This window comes from Cimex lectularius, unplaced genomic scaffold (assembly GCF_000648675.2).
Source record: "Cimex lectularius strain Harlan isolate CLEC.00 unplaced genomic scaffold, Clec_2.1 scaffold127, whole genome shotgun sequence".
In the NCBI taxonomy this organism is placed as follows: Eukaryota; Metazoa; Arthropoda; class Insecta; order Hemiptera; family Cimicidae; genus Cimex; species Cimex lectularius.
This window is the reverse complement of record NW_019392770.1, coordinates 618475-637439: the sequence shown is the minus strand read 5'-3', so window position 1 is coordinate 637439 and position 18965 is coordinate 618475. Positions and strand designations below refer to the sequence as shown.

The 18965-nt window shown below is 37.0% G+C and overlaps 1 protein-coding gene across 4 annotated transcripts in view; it reads left to right on the top strand.

Moving 5' to 3' along the window:
- The window catches only part of LOC106664095 (transcriptional enhancer factor TEF-1), a 188927-nt gene that overhangs the window by 159358 nt on the left and 10604 nt on the right, over positions 1-18965 (top strand). Inside the window, exons 3-5 of one of the 4 annotated variants that reach the window (XM_014389500.2) lie at positions 2944-3188; positions 17476-17606; positions 18335-18490. In XM_014389500.2, coding sequence (XP_014244986.1) covers positions 2944-3188; positions 17476-17606; positions 18335-18490 — 532 coding nt within the window. Of the gene's footprint in view, positions 1-2943; positions 3189-17475; positions 17628-18334; positions 18491-18965 lie in introns of all 4 variants that reach the window. The other 3 variants (XM_014389499.2, XM_014389502.2, XM_014389501.2) reach the window with 3 other exon arrangements.

Genomic DNA, 18965 nt, shown 5'->3' with positions numbered 1-18965 from the left:
GACCGGAGGGCATATCTTTTTGCGGAGAGTGAAGGTTATGTGAATGAATTTTTCTGGATTAAGGGTTAAATTTTATTCTTTTTTTACTCCATGACTCCAGTGTGTTTCTGTGTTTGTAGTGGACAGCAGTTGCTTGAAAGGATCGCTGTATCGTCTTGAAAAGTTAGTGTGGAGGTGTCAGGATAGGATGTATACTGGTGCAGTATGGCGTCCAGAATACTACCCTGAGGTATCCGCAAGGATAGAGTAGTTTAGGGATGACGCCGCCCCGTTTATGTCGCGGAAGTACCGGTCAGTAAGGTGGTTACGAATGATAAGGTAGTAGGTCCCTTGATCAAAGGCCAAACTCAAAAGCCTGGGCCACATCAAGGAAATCGCCCGAACATACTGTATCAACTCTAGGGAGGCAGAAATAACATTTACAACGCGGTGGCACTGCTGTACTTCTCTTCATACAAAACCGTTTTTTGCGGTCTAGTAATGTTCTGACTTTGCTAATTCGGCCGATTTAAAAATCACTTTCCTACTCATTACACGAGTATCCTCCAATATTTGGCCGGGTGCCGACATCGTCAGTAATCTTAGAAAACATCCAGCCGGACAGCCAACATTGTATCATAAAAAATCGATAATAACGATTAGTACAATTTTATATCATTGTTTAGTTGTGTTAACCCTAGGTAAAATATTTATTTTCACGACTTATTGTTTATTAAACTGACCTATGAGAGCATCCAATGGATATAAAAATAATCAGCGGCTTAGGATGTTAAAAGGATTCTAGATTATTTAAGTGTAACCTTTATTTATTTTATACGGTTTTAAGTACTACTTACATTCAAGGCCTCCTCGACTAAACTTGTAGTTTAAACATAATTAATAGGGTATAAATAGAAGACCTTCTATCATCCGATTGCGCAACCCTTTTGCCACATCCCTGGTAAATTTTAAGTTTAAAATTATTCGTGAAAAAAGTTTTAATTTACGTTCCGCCTTTTTTCTCTGTTTGGTCAGTATCTAAAACCGACTCTCCGTGTTGCGTATTTATCCTATCTAAATACGTCTATGTATTTCTGTGATTTGGTGTTGTTACATTATCTTGTAACCTTTTGTTCTTTTTATCATTACAAAGAATAAGACTTGGGAACACAAAATATTCGGCTGCGAGACTGCCAAGACATCACAATTACAAACCATACACTAAAGAGGATTGAGTACTGGGTACATCCAAACAAAACCACCCAATCCCAATAGTGAGAAAGGCGTGATCTTTCGAAGTACTCGGTCTGTTCATCAAAGTTCATAGTGAACAACTTTCCGACCCTGCACTTGAATGATGCGTCTATACTCTGCGCCTGGTACGCTGCGTGCTCCTAATATTCCGAATGTGCCACAAAGATGCACATGGAGTGCAGATACACCTCCTGGCCCTCCGCACAGTACCTGACAACCTACTCTCAAGAGCAAGGGACGTCATCATACGCAGGAGGTTGGCATGAGCAATGACCTAGCAACCTCCAAGCGTGCTAGGAGTAACGTTCTGACCGGTCAGCCATTACGATACCATTTCCTTGCGAGAACCGACGTGCTTGAAGCAGGAAGAAGTTACGGTTTACGACTCGTCGTGTAGTTGCTTTCGGAGGTTGGCCCCATCCGATTGTCATAACAGTAAGGCGGTTTGGTAGATTCAACTATGTTGCCCGGTTGACTCTCAACCATTTTACTGCCGTGTGAAGACACACGGTTTATTTCACACCAATCAACTTGTGGAATTAACCTCTCTTCCCAACAGGAGGACAGTACATGTCTTCTGCAAAAAGAGAAGAAAAAAGGAGGAAACCCAGTAAAGAAAAGTATGGGTTTATCCGTTGTTATAAAATTGGGAAACGGACGCTTTCTCTCAAATACTGTTGTGCTACTTCCCTCCAAGATTAGCTTCTTTTAATTTTATCATTATACTCCTCACACCTCATGTCCCATATCACGGGACTAATACGAACATCTTCAATGAACTGCTCCACACTTGAAGCATGCAATTGCAACGCTTTGCACGGTGAACTCAGTTGTCTCAACGAGGCGACTGGTGTGAAGGACGAATGTCGAGTGTCTTCAGTTGAGTCAATCAGTGGGGATGAGAACGTCATCAGAACGCCTGGGCGGACGAGTTGACTGCGTGTGAACGTGTTGGGGCGATTCCCAAACATTTTGCTACCACGTTATACTCCTCGACACACGTCTGTTGAACTAGTTGAATCAACTAGTTGCCTCGTCTAAAAGAGGCCTAAGTCTAAGGGTCCCCTCTATGTCTCGTGTCTCAATATTACAACATAAGTTGCCAAGCTCGAAATAGTTCTTATCATCCAACATCCCCTTTGTGTGGGGGCACACTGGCACTCTGGGGTTAAGAAGCTGGAATTATTCAGTTCATAACAGCCATATCCCTCGAGGAACGATAACGACCAAACTATCCTCACCCCGGAGACAGCACGGAGAAAATTCACAATAAAGTATATAACTGACTGAATAAGACTACTTCGAATGCTCATAGCCTAGGCACTATAGTCACGGTAGTGTAAACACAAAAAGAGTCTTTTTATAGAAAATATAGATTATATTTACAACAGTAAAAGTAAAAATAGAGATCGGCGGAAAAAAAATCAAAGGCAAATCTGCAGTTTGACCTCTAGTGTTGCGGCCTCACGCGATGATCAGCGGTAACCGTGAACGTGCACGGTGCATCGCCTGCACTGTGTTACGGAAGTGCATCACGGAATTTTAATTATTACATGTGATAATGATACACAGTTAGAAGTGACATAGTTTTATTATTAAATGACGTAAGATAGTTCTGTCCGTTTATCCCATCTCACGATTTATTGACTGGTATTTTTTTTACAGGTTGTGTTTTGTGCGATTCTTTCTAACTGTATCTGTTTGTTTCAGGTTGTGGGTGGGCTCGGACAGAATTAGCGGCTCGTGGGGCGGAGGGCCTGTGGCCGAGGCCGGCCCAGGCTCGGACAAAAGCACGTTGGAGGTGGCCGACTGCGAGGATGACAAAGAGCTGGCAGCGGCCGACGCCGAGGGCGTCTGGTCCCCGGACATCGAGCAGAGCTTCCAGGAAGCACTCGCCATCTACCCGCCCTGTGGCCGTCGCAAAATCATCCTCAGCGACGAAGGAAAGATGTACGGTAAGTGGGAAAAAACTCGACATATGCTGTTCCTCTTTGGTACCTTGGAATATTTTCAAAACTTACTCATGACCTGTAGAAGCCTCATTTGTCTGGATGCCTTAAATCATTGCAGGTTTGAGTTATTTAGTCATTGCGTAGAGACAGTTTTCTTTTTGATTTTGATTACTAGACTTGTTAATTATTCATCCATTTAATTTTCATACTGCAACAGTCCCGTGGCCGAAAAATAAAACAGACTAACATACAATTTCGAAACACCAAGTACCAACTATAAACTATCATTGTCGTTAAAAATAATAAACACATCTTTTTCCTGATGTGAAAATCTCATCCCTTATTGTAATCATTGAAATCATTAAACTGGAGCTTTAAAGATCGTAGGGGGGGGGGGCTGGTTCGGGAAAAGTAATCCGTTTAAACGAATGCTCCTGCGGGTTTTGTGTTCGAAGGGATTGAATCTACTTGTTCCTCTTTTAGGGAAATAAAAGGGGTGGAAGAGTAGGGCCAATAAGGCAGTGACAATAAGATTTGAACGTTTGATGTTACACCTTTTAGGGTGCCGGTTGCCTACCCCCACAATTACCTTTTTTGAAATCAAATAGAAACACAAAAGGCATTCGTTCCCCCTTAAACTCCTAAATTGAAAACTTAGTACTATTAATGGCCGGATTATTTAATCAAAAGGAAGCTTACAATATCAAATTACAAGCATTTTAATGTATTATTCTTCGAATAATACTGTCAGCTGTATCAGTAGTTGTAACTAATAATCTTTTTGTCATGCATTCCCAGAAAAATTATAACCGGATAGGTAAATAAATATTTTAAGTATGATTAAATGAACTAATCATAAAAAGGCAGCCTTTTTATTAACCTTATTGTACGAAGGTACATCATTTAGTTCATTTGGGTTCTGATTAAGGAGCCATTTATACTGTCTGGGATGTAATGGCGCGCGAATAGAAGAGGAAATCGTACAGAAAGCAGCTGCCATTGACTTTGCATGGATCAGCATGCGACGTATTTACACTTCAAGCAATATCGCGCTAGGAGAAGCTGAAATTGCAAAGAAATGAGCTGCAATGGACGTTGCATGTAACACCATGCGACCTGTTTACAATTCAAGCTAAGCCGGGCCATATCGCGCAAGAAGAAGCAAAAACCGAAAAGAAAGTAGCTGCCATTGACGTTACATGGATCATCGTGTGACCTGTTTTCGAGCGATGCAGTGCGATATCGCGCTAGTAGAAGCTGGAATCGCAAATCTTTTGGGTCTCATGCGATCTGAAACATCTTTACCGATCTTTTCTCTACAAAATTTACGTTGAATATTAATTACTGCTTTTTATGTCGACCAGGAACCCAATACGACCCATAACATCTAGGCGTAACTGTAGGCGAGTTTTTCGCCTACCTCTTAGGACTTGGTTCCACCGAGCATGGCTCTTTAACATAATCCACCGGGTATTAGGTTCTTTTTTGAGCCTGTTTGAAATTTCACAAAAAAGGTTGTTTCGGCCTACGGGTGTTGTTGAGTACCCAAATTTTCGCATCGCGGACTTAAACGTGATAGCAATCCAGAGGTCAGATATGTTTGAATACCACAAAACGAATAATTAATTCGATAGGTTACGCCTCTAGTTCAGACACACTGAAGATAAATATGGTAAAATGCCGAAATGCGGCTGACAGACCAACCGAGTGAAGGACAGACCAATAAAATCTGTAACTACTAAATACAGCCTGTATTAGTTCAGACTCACTGTAGATGGCAAAATGATGAAATACGTCTGACAGATCAAGAACCAAATTATGTGTTTATAACACCACAGACCACAGAAGGAAATCCCACGAATCATTTAATTAGGAAGCCACATAATAGTTTCAGCTGTACATAATTGTACAAAGAAATACACGGCACAATTTTTTTTTGTACTACCATTATGCTGTATTATTGTAAAAGTAAGGAAATGTAAAAATCTTGCTTTAGTTCTTTTTAAATTAACTTAAAATAACAAGAGTTGGATTTTTCTATACAGCCCCCTCGTCTTTCTCGACTTTTTAAATCTTAAGGATCAAAGAGCAAAATAACTCTGAATCGGGCGATCTGTACGGAAGGAAGTGAGGAGGGCAATCAGATCCTACACCGCCTTAGCAAAGGAGGCGCAATTTCCCCTTTTATCGGAAAAAAGCCCCTTTTTGCGATGTGTCAGGCTGCGACGCAACGCCTATTGAACAATACTCGCAATCTTTCGCGTCATGCCATAAACAGTTTTTTTTCTTAATTATTCCAATTAGTCTGTCTTTTTATCTTAGGGTTTTGGTTGAGATGAAAAATTACGAGCCGGATTCGAACCCACGACCTTCGGCTCAATTTGCCGTTGCTCTAACCACTTGAGCGATTGTGACTTCGATCCCCTCAACCTTCGACCGTTCGAATTGTCCCTCGTTTTGCCATATTTTCAAATGTGTAATCAGGATTCGATTCTCAGCGACTTATGAAACGGCCACGGGGAGCTGTTAGTGAAGTAATTATTTCTTTTAATTATTAAATTAATCCATATTTGCTTAATGGTCATAATTGACCATATTAATTATTCCAATTAATTATTCTTTTTATCTGTGATGGGGAGTTTGTGCCCGAGGGTATAGATGTCACGATAGATCAAGTGGTTAGAACAGTTCGTGGGTTCGAATCCCGCTCATGACACTAATTTTTCATCTCAACCAAAAACCTTAGATAAAAAGACTAATTAATATGGTCAATTATGACCACTAACCAAATACGGATTAATTTCTTCTTAATTTTTAACTGAAATTTTTGAATAAAAATTCAAAACCTGGGAAATTATTTTGATATAGAAACCCGTACACAATGTTTAAATGCTACGAGATAACTATTAAATTGCGGCAATCAATTATTTTATGCAAATAAACTTGAAATCAATGATGAGATGATGTATCGACCTGCTGTTGAACAACTTGGAAAAAAAAGGATCTTCTGTGAGTCACAACAGAACGAAATTTTTTTTTGTTTTTGCCGAGCTTTCGACTATTATATTGTCATTATCAGAGCCTATTTATTTTAGGAAAATATCGGAATTAGAACATGTTATATCATTTAAAAAAACAAAATTAAAAACAATTATTTTTCTTACTTAGCTCGATGAGTGTTGAATCTTATTGTAAATGCAATTTCTTGTTCTCAAGGTATATTTGAACATTCATCGAATTAAAGTAAGAAAAATAATTGTTTTTTAATTTAGTTTTTTAAAATGATATAACATGTTCTAACTGCGATATTTTCCTAAAATAAATATGCCTGATGATGGACGATATAATCGTCGAAAGCTCGGGAAAAACTTACAGAATTGTCGTTCTGTTGTGACCTCATCGAAGATCCTTTTTTCCAAACTTGAAACCATTTTTTTTTTAAGTTAAAAACTAATTGTTCCATATTCACGACGCTCCGATTTAACGCATAATCACCGCAATATCGCACTGCATCGCACGACGATCCATGCAGATTGAATGGCAGCTCCTTTCTTTTCGATTTCAGTTCTACTCGCCCGATATCGCACGGCATCGGTCGGAGTGTAATGCAGAATTTACAGAATATTCCAACCACCGACTTTTTTTTCGCCTTCTCTCCTCTTCTTTGAAGCGCTCGAATGTTGTTATAAACAAGGACACAAAGGAGGACGATATCCTCAATTTCTGAAAACAGCACGAGATATAGGTATAGTGAACGCTTCTCTCTCGCGTGGATCGGATGGGGGATTTGAGAGGACCCCTGTCTAGAAATGTTTGGTTGAGTCAACATCGGATGCCTGGAATTGTTTCTCCCCAACCAACTATTCCACTATTGACAGAACCTCAAATACCGTTACCTCCATTTCAGCACATCCCTTTATCACATCTTCCCTTCCCTCTGGCAAACGCAATTCAAGGCTCCCCCGCCCTCGAGATCTTTTTGATGGGTTAATTAAATCGTAAAATCTTCCTCGCCCCGGTATATTTAGTTATTGTTTTAAATTTAATAACCGGCTAGGGCTTAGATTTTCAAAGAGGCTTTATTATACCAAGTCTGACTGTCCAAATCGATAAAATTTGATACAGGCTACTCATTTTAATATCTATTGCTTTTTCTGTCCTTTAACCGTCGTAAGGAATGGAACATAAGTTGAAAATAGTACGAAAGGCCTTCCGGTTTAATAAATAGGTCCCGGCACGTCTCGAATGCGTACGTCTGTCACTAGATAATTGAAGGCTGTTGACGAGCAGAATTCATCTCTGAGTCTGAGAGAGGTCAAACGGAGGACACCCTCGCACTTAAAACCGGTCGTAAGAAAACACAATTCTAAAAGAACACCCCCACAATAAAAATGGTGGAATTAAGCAGTCCAGTTGCAAACACATGGATAACAGAAAGACTTACAGTCACACGGTGAAGGAAACTTGAAAATATAGCTTTTTCACGTCAATTAACACATTTTAATTCAAAATAACCTTTATTAATTTCAAACTAATCATTTTTAACTTCAAAATAAACCTTTTTAGTTTTAAATCAACCGTTTCTTTAAAGAGTTTTAAAAAAATTAGGACACAGTATGAAATATAATTGTGTAAAGTAAAAGTTCTGTATATTTTCATTGTTTCTTATTATAAAATAATTGTGCTCTTAAAAAATAATAACATTAATTACAATTAAAATTAAAAATTATATAAAATTAAATATAAAAATAAGTATTTTTTTCGCATTGAGAATTTTTCAAAAAATATAAAATTGATTCTTTATACCACCTGAAAATTAATTAGGATTCAAATTAAAAATTACATACAATTAAATATAAAAATTCTTCTTTGACATTGAGAATTATTTAAAAAAATATATAATTGGTTGTTGATATACAATAACACTTGAAAATGTATTACAATTAACATTAAATATAAAAATAAAGGATTCTTCTTTGACATTGAGAATTATTCAAAAAAATATATAATTTGTTCTTGATGTACAATAACACCTGAAAATGTATTACAATTAAAATTAAATATAAAAATAAAAGATTCTTCTTTGACATTCAGAATTATTCAAAAAATATATAATTGGTTCTTGATATACAATAACACCTGAAAATGTATTACAATTAAAATTAAATATAAAAATGAACTTATTTTACATTGAAAATTTTTGGAAAAACATAAAATTGTTTCTTTACAAAAAATGCCGCCTGAAAGTCAATTAGAATTCAAATTAAAAATTATATTCAATTCAATATAAAAATAAAGGATTCTTCTTTTACATTGAGAATTATTTAAAAAAAATATAATTGGTTCTTTTCATAAAATAAACCTGAAAATGTATTACAATTAAAATTTAAAATTATTTAAAATTAAATATAAAAATAAAGGATTCTTCTTTTACATTAAGAATTATTTTAAAAAAATATATAATTGGTTCTTTATATAAAACAACACCTGAAAATTTATTACAATTAAAATTAAATATAAAAATAAAGAACTTATTACATTGAAAATTTTTAGAAAAGCATAAAATTGTTTCTTTATATAAAATGCCACCTGAAAATGAAGCAGAATTTAAATTAAAAATTCTATAAAATTACATAAAACAGCAAAGGATTCTTCTTTTACATTGAGAATTATTCACAAAATATATAATTGTTTCTTTATATAAAAATATCACCTGAAAATTAATTAGAATAGAAATTGAAAATTATATAAAATCAAACATAATAACAAAGGATTCTTTTTACAATTTGAGAATGTTTAAAAAAATATAAAATGCGTTCACATATAATGCCACATTAAAATTAATTACAATTAAAATTAAGAAATGTATACAATTAAATAGGATTATAAATAATAATCTATCAGCTCAGCAAGTAATTGAAAAGTAATAATTAATTGATTAATAATCCACCTTGAAGACAGATAGAAAATTTAATTAAGTTTGTTTTTGCAAAATTGTAATTGAGCGGACGGTATCAACAGCCCATCCTCGGCTTTCTGTAAAAATATATGTATATAAAATAAAATAAAATAATAAAAAAAGCATCTGATGGACTTCGACCACAAGTACAACCAGGGATTAAAGGGGTTAAAATATCCGACCACATGTTGGTACACGGCTTACTGGAAGCTTGTTACTCACCGCACTTCCGGCATCCTCAGTTTATTACGTTATTTTACAATATCCAGGTTTTGTTTTATATAAATATCAACAATACAGTTTAGAGTGAGTTGTTTAATTCAAGTACCAAATGTAGAAACTGAAATCGCTACTTAAGTACCTGTCATTGATTGGCGATGCCGTGCGATATCGCACTAGTAGAAGCTGATATCATAAAGATAAGCATACGACCTGTTTGCACTTCGAGCGATGCCTTGCGATATCGCACGTGTAGAAGCAAAAATCGTAAAGAAAGTAGCTGCCATCGACTTTGCATGGATCAGCATACGACCTGTTTGCACTTCGAGCGATGCCTTGCGATATCGCACGTGTAGAAGCAAAAATCGTAAAGAAAGTAGCTGCCTTCGACTTTGCATGGCAGCGTACGATCCGTTTGCACGTCGAGCGATACCCTACGATATCGCGCGTGTAGAAGCAAAAAACGTAAAGAAAGTAGCTGCCATCGACTTTGCATTGATCAGCATACGACCCGTTTGCACTTCGAGCGATGCCCGCGATATCGCGCGTGCAGAAGCAAAAATCGTAAAGAAAGTAGCTGCCATAGATTTTGCACGGAGCAGCATAGGAATTGTTTGCAATTCGAGCAATGCCGTGCGATATCTCATTGATTATGCATTAAACTGGAGCGTCGTAAATATGGAGAAATTAGCTTTCAACTTTTATAAAAACTGTTTCTAATTGATTGCTGCAATTTCGCAGTTGTCTCATAATGTTCGGGTTTCTATATCAAAATAATTTCCCAGGTTTTGAATTTTTATTCAAAGATGTCAAGTGAAAATAGAAGAAAATTGTTTAAGGCGATGCGGTGCATAAATAAAAAAAAATATTTAAACTACTTCATTTCCTGTTAAAAATATGGCCACTTCACGTGTGACAGATTGTAATTTGCAGGATAAACAGTATCTTATCATGTATGAATTGAAGAAAGTGTGTCATGGGCTGAAGAAAAGGTCCCTTGTCAGATGATCATTACGCCTTTTAACTGTGCAAGGGTTCTCACTTTCAAAGGGGGTTAACTTGCTCCGACTAACCACAAGGCAACGAGAACACCATTATGTAAACCTGTAAAACGGGCGTAAATAAAATCTACTTAATTACAATGATTCGTGGCCGCCTTATTTTACTTTTAAGCCTTGCACCGCTTTCTTTTAAATGAAACGATTGTTTCTCATTTGCACTGCTGGGGGGGAGGGGGTTGAGCTGAATCAACCCCTTTGCCCATTTGTATTGAGATTTCTTCTTTTTCACTCTCTCTCTCTCTCTCTCTTTTACAGCTCAATTTTTGTATTTTCATTCGTTGATATGGTAGCGGGGAAATCTTTTTTATGTACAGTTCAACGGTTTCACCCGGATGATATCAATATATCATAAAGGGGGATTACGGCCGGCTGTATTCATCCCGCGAATGAATCGGGGAATGATACATAATGGAGAGTTGGAACGATTGCATAATTTAAACTTATTTTAGATTTTTTATATTTTTTTACTTCCACGTGTTTATTTGTGAATTCACTTATCATTGAACTGGCCAATTATTTTCAACGACCGTTCACAATTTGAGATAAAGGTATCACAACGGGAACTAAAAATCTAAAATCTTGATACTACATGACAAATGATAACTGTTTAATTTATCCGTGTCAATGAATATTTGTATAAATTGAATTCTATTCCACGTATAATTCATTGGAAATAACCTCTAATAATGATAAAGAAAAACAAACAGATATATTCCTTAATTATCCAACACTTATAAACAAACATTGTACATTTAAATAAACTGACAAATATTTCTCAAACAATTTGTATTAAAAACTACAAATAGTAAAGAAATATGCGAGTGAATGAGCTGGTGTAATGAGTGAATGTCGTAGTGAGTGTGCTAGGGAGTAAATGAGGCAGTAAAAGAGCGATTCGTGTGAGTGAATTAGGTAGTGGGTGAGAGAGGTTGAGAGTGATAGAGGCAGTTGGTGATAGAGTTAGTGAACATGTGATTAAATGTGTAAATCTTTGCAGTGAGTAAGTGAGTGAACATGTGAGTTAGTGAGTGAGTGAACATTGGAGTCAGTGAGCGACTGAAGAAGTAAAGAATAAATGAACGTATGAATTATTGAGCCGATGAGTGTGTGAGTGAGATAATAAGCGAATTAGGCAGTTGGCTAGTGAATGAGCTACTTTGTGAATGTAGCAGTGGGTGAATAAGTAAATCGTGTAGTGGGTGAATGAACTCATGAGTAGAGGCTGAGTGAACGAATAGTATAAACGAATGAGGCACTGGTGAGTGAGTGAGTGAATGAGCCGTTGGGTAAATGAGCTTATCGTTTATTGAGGCGGTTTATGGCAGAGTTAGTGAACAAGTGAGTGAGTTAGTAGTTAAGTAAGCGGGTTTATCTAGTAGTGAACGAGTTTGTGAGAGAGAAACGTTAGAGTAAGTGAGCGAATGGAGCAGTGGGTGAGCTAGTGAGTGTACAAGTCATTGGTGAATGAGGCTATTGGTGAGTGAGTTAACATGTGAGTTAGAGAGCGAATGAAGTAATTGGTGATTGAATGAGTGAGTAAGCGAACATTGTAGTTAGTGAGTGATGAGTGAGTGAATATTTGAGTAAGCGAGCTAATGCGACAATGGGTGAGTGAGTGAGCATGTGAGTTAGTGAGCGAATGAAGTAATTGGTGATTGAATGAGTGAGTAAGCGAACATTGTAGTTAGTGAGTGATGAGTGAGTGAATATTTGAGTAAGCGAGCTAATGCGACAATGGGTGAGTGAGTGAGCATGTGAGTTAGTGAGCGAATGAAGTAATTGGTGATTGAATGAGTGAGTAAGCGAACATTGGAGTTAGTGAGTGATGAGTGAGTGAATATTTGAGTTAGCGAGCTAATGCGACAATGGGTGAGTGAGTGAGCATGTGAGTTAGTGAGCGAATGAAGTAATTGGTGATTGAATGAGTGAGTAAGCGAACATTGTAGTTAGTGAGTGATGAGTGAGTGAATATTTGAGTAAGCGAGCTAATGCGACAATGGGTGAGTGAGTGAGCATGTGAGTTAGTGAGCGAATGAAGTAATTGGTGATTGAATGAGTGAGTAAGCGAACATTGTAGTTAGTGAGTGATGAGTGAGTGAATATTTGAGTAAGCGAGCTAATGCGACAATGGGTGAGTGAGTGAGCATGTGAGTTGTCAGCTAATGAAGCAGTTAATGTGTGTGTGAGAGAGACCTTGGGAGTTAGTCAACGTTGGTGAGTAAGTGAGAGCGAATTTCAGTTATTATTGCATTTTTTCGTTGTCTTCAATTCCGAGTCCGATCGATGTCGCATATAGGTAATCCTTTTAAAAAAGCCCGACTTAAAAACGGAGCTATAAAAATATTATACCTAGAAGTTTGCCGAGGAAATAAGGTCGGATCGGGCAATAATTTTAAAATTGACTTTCCGTCCACCAAATGTTCCGTGTTTTTTAACACGAGCCGAGTCGGGTATTGCTTATTAGACGATGGAACAACAGAGATATTCGAATTTTTCAAGGGCTTGTAAGAAAGAAGAGGAGGATAAATTCCTGAAACGTTCCTCAAATGAGATAGGGTCGGAAACCACCGGCGGGCGGTGGATATGCAAATGAAAAAAATGTTTTTTGACCAGATTTAAAAGGATGCCGGCTCGAGTATTTAAGCGGTAAATGGGGAAATTAGAGGTGGAGTGCAGAATGGTATATTGGAGGGCAGAGTGGTTGATGAGAACTGCTCTGCATTACCCTTCCCCTCCCACACATCTTTCTTTCATTTTCTTACTCACCCCTCGGAGGCACCCTATCTTCACTAATTGCACATTCTTGGCATAGTTCCCTCAACCCCCGGCCCCGATCCCTCTCCAGACTTATTTTCGCGCCCCCGAAGCTCGACCTCCCCCCCGTCATCACCATGATCTTCCTTAGAAACAAATATCGTTATTCTAGTTATAAGGGACGTGTCAAATTTCCTCTGCGCCCTGTTCGCCCACCCATTCAAAAACCTCGGCAATAACGTCACCATGTCCAGAGACCCTCGCCTATTGTTATCTCCGACATATTATCTTCTTTATTGTCATCCTAAACCCATCCCGTAATTAATAAAAGATTATTTATTGTTTTTAACCGGATCGATTATTAATCTATCTATAATTAATATGCAAATTAGAGTTGATTTTTTGCATTTCGTCTTATGGTTCATTGCTGTCACTGGTTACAAAGCGTCGAAAATAAGATTCTGGCTGACTGGCTTAAATTGAATTTGTGGCGAGCGTTACAATTGAGAAGAACTTAATTTGGTACTTTCTTGGGGTGAGGTTGTACTTTTTCCGAGGTAGTGAGCGAATGAGGGAAGGGAGTGTGTAAGTATTTGAGGCTGTCGATGGCATATGGCAAGGCCAATAAGGCAGTGGGTGAGTGAGTTTGTGAACGACCGAGTGAGTGAGTGAATGAGCGAGGTTGTTTGTGAGTGAGTGAATAAGATAATGGGTGAGTGAGACTGTGAGTGATTCAGGCAGTTGTTGAGTGTGAGAGTGTGCTAGTGGGGGAGAATGAGGCAGTTTGTGAGTGAGTGAGTTAGTGAACGATTAAAGCAGTGGGTGATGGAGGTTGTGAGTGTTTAAAGCAATAGGTGAGTGTATTTGTGAGCGCGTAAGGCTGTGGGTCGGTGAGCTGATGTTGTTTAGGCAATTACTGGGTGAATACGCATGTGTGTGAGAGTGAGCTAAGAAGTAAATAAAGCAATTGGTGAGTGAACTTGCCAGTGATTGGAGCAGTTAGTGTGCTTGTGAGTGAGTGATCTAGTGAGCGAATGAGGAGTGATGTGTCAAGGCTTTCTCATTTTCTTATTTCTTTCATTTTTTCGACCGTAAAACTTCACCCAAAGGGGGGGACTTTGAGGGAACAAAGTTAATCAAAGATCATGCTCCCTTCAATACTCTTTCCAATCGAGATTTCACATAATATTATTTGAGAGTTTTTGAGATTAAACCGTAAACATCCTTTCCTTTTAAAATGAACCGAAGTGGAGAAGGATAAATTCATACCACATGTGCGTTCTCTAAAATCAAAAAACATTCTGTATCTTCATCGAGTCCAGTTTTTGCGCTCAATGCGAGCGAAAATGGAGATGGAGTGCGACTATCTGCATAATAAGGTAGCAGCCAGATTTGTGATGAAAGATATTGTACGAGTTAATTCGATGATAATGAAATGAACCCGACGATCCCTCTTGAACGTCAAATTAAACACCGGCCCTGAAGCAGACAAGGAAATTATATTAGCGATGAACACTGGCTTAACAGAATTACCCAAGTCGGAGTTTTGTGATCGTCATACTCACTGATTTCAATTTCTATAATTATTTCGAGAAATTTAGGAACTTTGATACAAATTATTATATTTTCCCCTTGTACAATTGTGCATTAGAAGATAAAAAGAAAAAAAAATGATCCTGATTTATAAGAAATTTCAATGGATATATTTTTATAACTTATTTTTCCTCTTTGTACATTGTATTTACATAAAAGGCAATATCGTTTAATAGGAACTTCTCTTGAAAAGCTTCTCTAATTTATAACAACTTTATATGCCGATGTAACTTGTTAGCTACTGAAAATATACGATGTACAAACGAACCGTGTTGTATCTCCTACGTCTTATAGACTTGTGCATGAAGTATTTCATCCATTATAGCAAATTAAAACTTAGTATTGTGTAATTAAATTCAACGTGTTTATAAAAAAATCTATTATTTTGGGTCATGTTTCAACCCTTTTTTAATCAGTGGTCAGTTCTTTGTTTTTGGTTTTTTAATCGGGACACCGATTCCATTCGCCAAGGAAGCCAAATATCTAGGGGTCATATAGTTCAGCGGCTCAAATGGAATCCACAACTAATCAAAGCTACCAAAAATTGCAAAATTGCTTCGGAGGGGGGTGCAGAAGGCTCTGAGCTAAAAGTTGGGATTAAACCCCAAAAGACATGGCTGTAGGCAAATGACCTGTGTTGAGATACGGGTCGGTGGTGAGGTGGACCAAGACTTTGCAGGCTAAGGCAATTAAGTGACACTCAAAAACAAGCTTGCCTGTGTCACTGGAGCTATGAGTACAACGCCCACTGCGGCCTTCCACCATTTTAATCCAAAGAGAAGCCAGAGCAGCAGTTCACAGGCTCATAAATGGACAACCTTCTGCAAGATTAGGCCATAACAAACAATAAAAACTTAGGAAGGAGATATAGATATAGGCAGATGCTATACTAGGCATGCCAACCGATGTCACAGGAAAGGGAAGAGCGGGCCAAAATCACCTCTGAAGGTCAACTCCTACTGAAATACCGACGGCTCAAAAACGAATAAAGGCACAGGGACTTTTAAACCTAGGTAAATACGCTACGTTTTTCCAGTCTGAAATCATAGCAATTGAACACTGCACCAAATAAATAAAAAGGCTAGAACACATTCCTAGATAACCATCATCTCTGGAAATCAGGCGCCACTTAAGGTGAGGATAAAAGCAAAAAGTGTATGGAATTGTATGGGAGCCCTGTCAGAAGTCAGTGACAACAATGGCTTGACCCTGGCATACTGGTCCCTGGGCATTTGTGGAATAGAGGCAGTGAGAAAGTAGACATGTTGGCCAAAAAAGGAGCCAATATGAATTCTCTAGTCCATGCACCCTATCTTGTCAAAAAAAAAAAAAAAATCGAAATCTCTTTTTCTAAAAGACCTATTGTGGAATTGTCCCTTTTTATTTCCTCCTACCTTAAAAGTACTTGAGGACTTAACGGGGATCTTTGCTAATTCTTCTAAGCATTAGTATTTCATCCAAAGAGGCTGTACTCTGATGTTTCATTTGTCAGCTGGTTTCTCTGTTTTTACCTTTTTTTTAAATGTGGTTGAATGAGCAAATATAAAGTCCTGTCATTTTCATTATTTGTCTTCATGGTTGAGATGTCGAGGAATTTATTTCATTGTTGTCCACCTGGTGAAACCAGTAAACCATTTCTTTCTCTATTCATTTGTCCCTTGCTGGTCTAAAAAGTGTGAAGGCTCCTGTTTTTTTGCTATTTTCTCTTCAATCCCCACCCACATCAGAGTGATATCTTTTTACCAAGCAGCCGGAGCTATGTTAAGCACTAGTCTAAAGCCGCGCTGTGCATCTTTTTAAGGATTTCATTAGGTCATTATTGAAGCATACCTCAGCCTTTCAAGCTGAAGTCAATGTGCCACAAAAATTTTAAATGAGACGCTGTCTAAAAATTCCTTATAAGATCGAACAGCCAAGCAGCTATGGGCAAATCATTAGCATGTAAAAGGGTGAACACATTACTTTGGTTAGACAGGGTTAAACTCAGGATTGGAATCTGAGAAACACACCAGAAAAACGCCTAAACAACATGAGTATAAGATGATGACCCTTTTTGTAGGTTATGCAATGACCCATATCTTCGAATACGAAGCACAGCTCAGTAGACATAACCTATGGCACAAGAAGTCTACGGAAAAGAATTTATTGTATTTATTTAAAATTTACTATTTATTAAAGGAAGGAATGAGTAAATTGAACTAAACTAAGGAACTAGGAAAAGTACAATAAGCCAGAAGGATGCAGTGTTAGGGGAAATACAAAACTGCAGCCTAGTATTTCCTTATTGTCTTCTTTGTCTGTTGCAAGGATCTCAAATTGAAAAATTCTATCTGGCCGATAAGTACTGCTGTGTCAAAATTTGTGTGACTTACTGCCATTTTAGGTCCATTTTTGTACCATAACGAGCTCCTGTTAGTTCGAGGGATTTTTCTCTTCCAAACTTCTCTTTTTATTTTTATTTGGAAGGTTCCGTTAAAGTTTTCTTTTAATTTCATTAAGACAGACATTCAAGAGGCGAACGATCGATGGTTGCTTTCTTTCTTGAGGAAGCACAATACAGAAATGCTCTAAAAGCATTATTCCAGATACTGACTGTAGCAATCCTTTCACAAGACTTTTAATCGACGAATTAATTTTACAATTAGCTTACTTTTTATTTATTAAAGTATATAATTTATTTATACCCTTTTTTTTTTGTTCTCAGGGCGAAATGAGCTGATCGCTAGGTACATAAAACTTAGAACTGGAAAGACCAGAACAAGGAAACAAGTGAGCTCCCACATTCAAGTGCTGGCCAGAAGGAAACTCAGAGAAATTCAGGCCAAGCTCAAAGTGGTCAGTACATCAGCACCACAAGTAATCTTTCTTTTTTCATTTTGATTATAATTTAATTTTAATTATTAGAATTTGACACTAATCAACGCATAAATGGTGTTTGGTTGAAATGAGTGAATGCAGACTAAAAAAAGTTGAATAAATGTGAAAAATAAGCGAACATGAGAGAGAGAGAGAGAGAGAGAGAGAGAGAGAGAGAGAGAGAGAGAGAGAGAGAGAGAGAGAGAGAGAAAAGTGATGGTATAGTGATAGTGATACAAGAAAGTTTACACTAACTTTATTATTGTTTTTTATTTTTTTATGTTTGCCCATTTTTATACATTTGTGTGTTTTGACTACAGAAATAAGTCATACTATTTTAAAAAATTGTAATAATTTAAAAAGTGGGTTGTTTATATTTACTTTATCCTTGATATCTTTAGCTGCAAGAAAAGAAATCAAGGATATTTAATAACATAGTTTAAGCCATAGGAATAAAGAACGAATTTGAATTTATTTTTGAAAGTCACTATAATTCTCATAAAGTTACAGCATAAATATTAAAAATAATTATAAGCAAAAATTGATTAATATATCTAAAATGGACTCATTAATTTTGAATAAATGCTTAAAAAAAATTTCATTTCAAGTATACACAAGGTGATCTGTTATATATTAGATGAATAGTGGAAAATTATTTTTAAAAAAATATAGGGAGGTCATTTAGGTGAGTTGGTTGGTTGGTTTAGGTGGTGCCGACGGACCATGCTGCCAAAGAGAAGGCACTCCAGACAATGTCATCCATGTCTTCGGCGCAGATTGTCTCGGCTACGGCGATTCACAACAAGACAGCTGCCGGTCTGGCGACATTAGGACTTACCCCACCTGTGACTTATACCACACCTGTAAGTAAACATCACCTCACCAACCAGCCAACTCCAAAACATAACTCTTTCACATACTAGCCATTTTCAAGAACTAACTCTTGTTTGAAACAAACCCACCAAGCAATTTTTATTTCACCATAATTTGTTTTATTCATTTGCTTATTTTTTAATCATATTTCACAAATGAGTTTTAATCTCTGAGTTGTACTAACTCGAGTTTTCTTTTTTTAAATTAATTAATTTTTTTAATAATGTTTCAAAAATGAGCTTTAATCTCTGAGTTGTACTAACTCGAGTTTTCTTTTTTTAAATTAATTAATTTTTTTAATAATGTTTCAAAAATGAGCTTTAATCTCTGAGTTGTACTAAACTCGAGTTTTTTTGTGGTTTTTTTTTAATTATTCTGTTTTGCCCTGCAAATAAAAAGTAATGATAGATTTTGTGTTTTAAAAACATTTGGTCCAAAAATATAATTAAATTTTAGATGATTTGC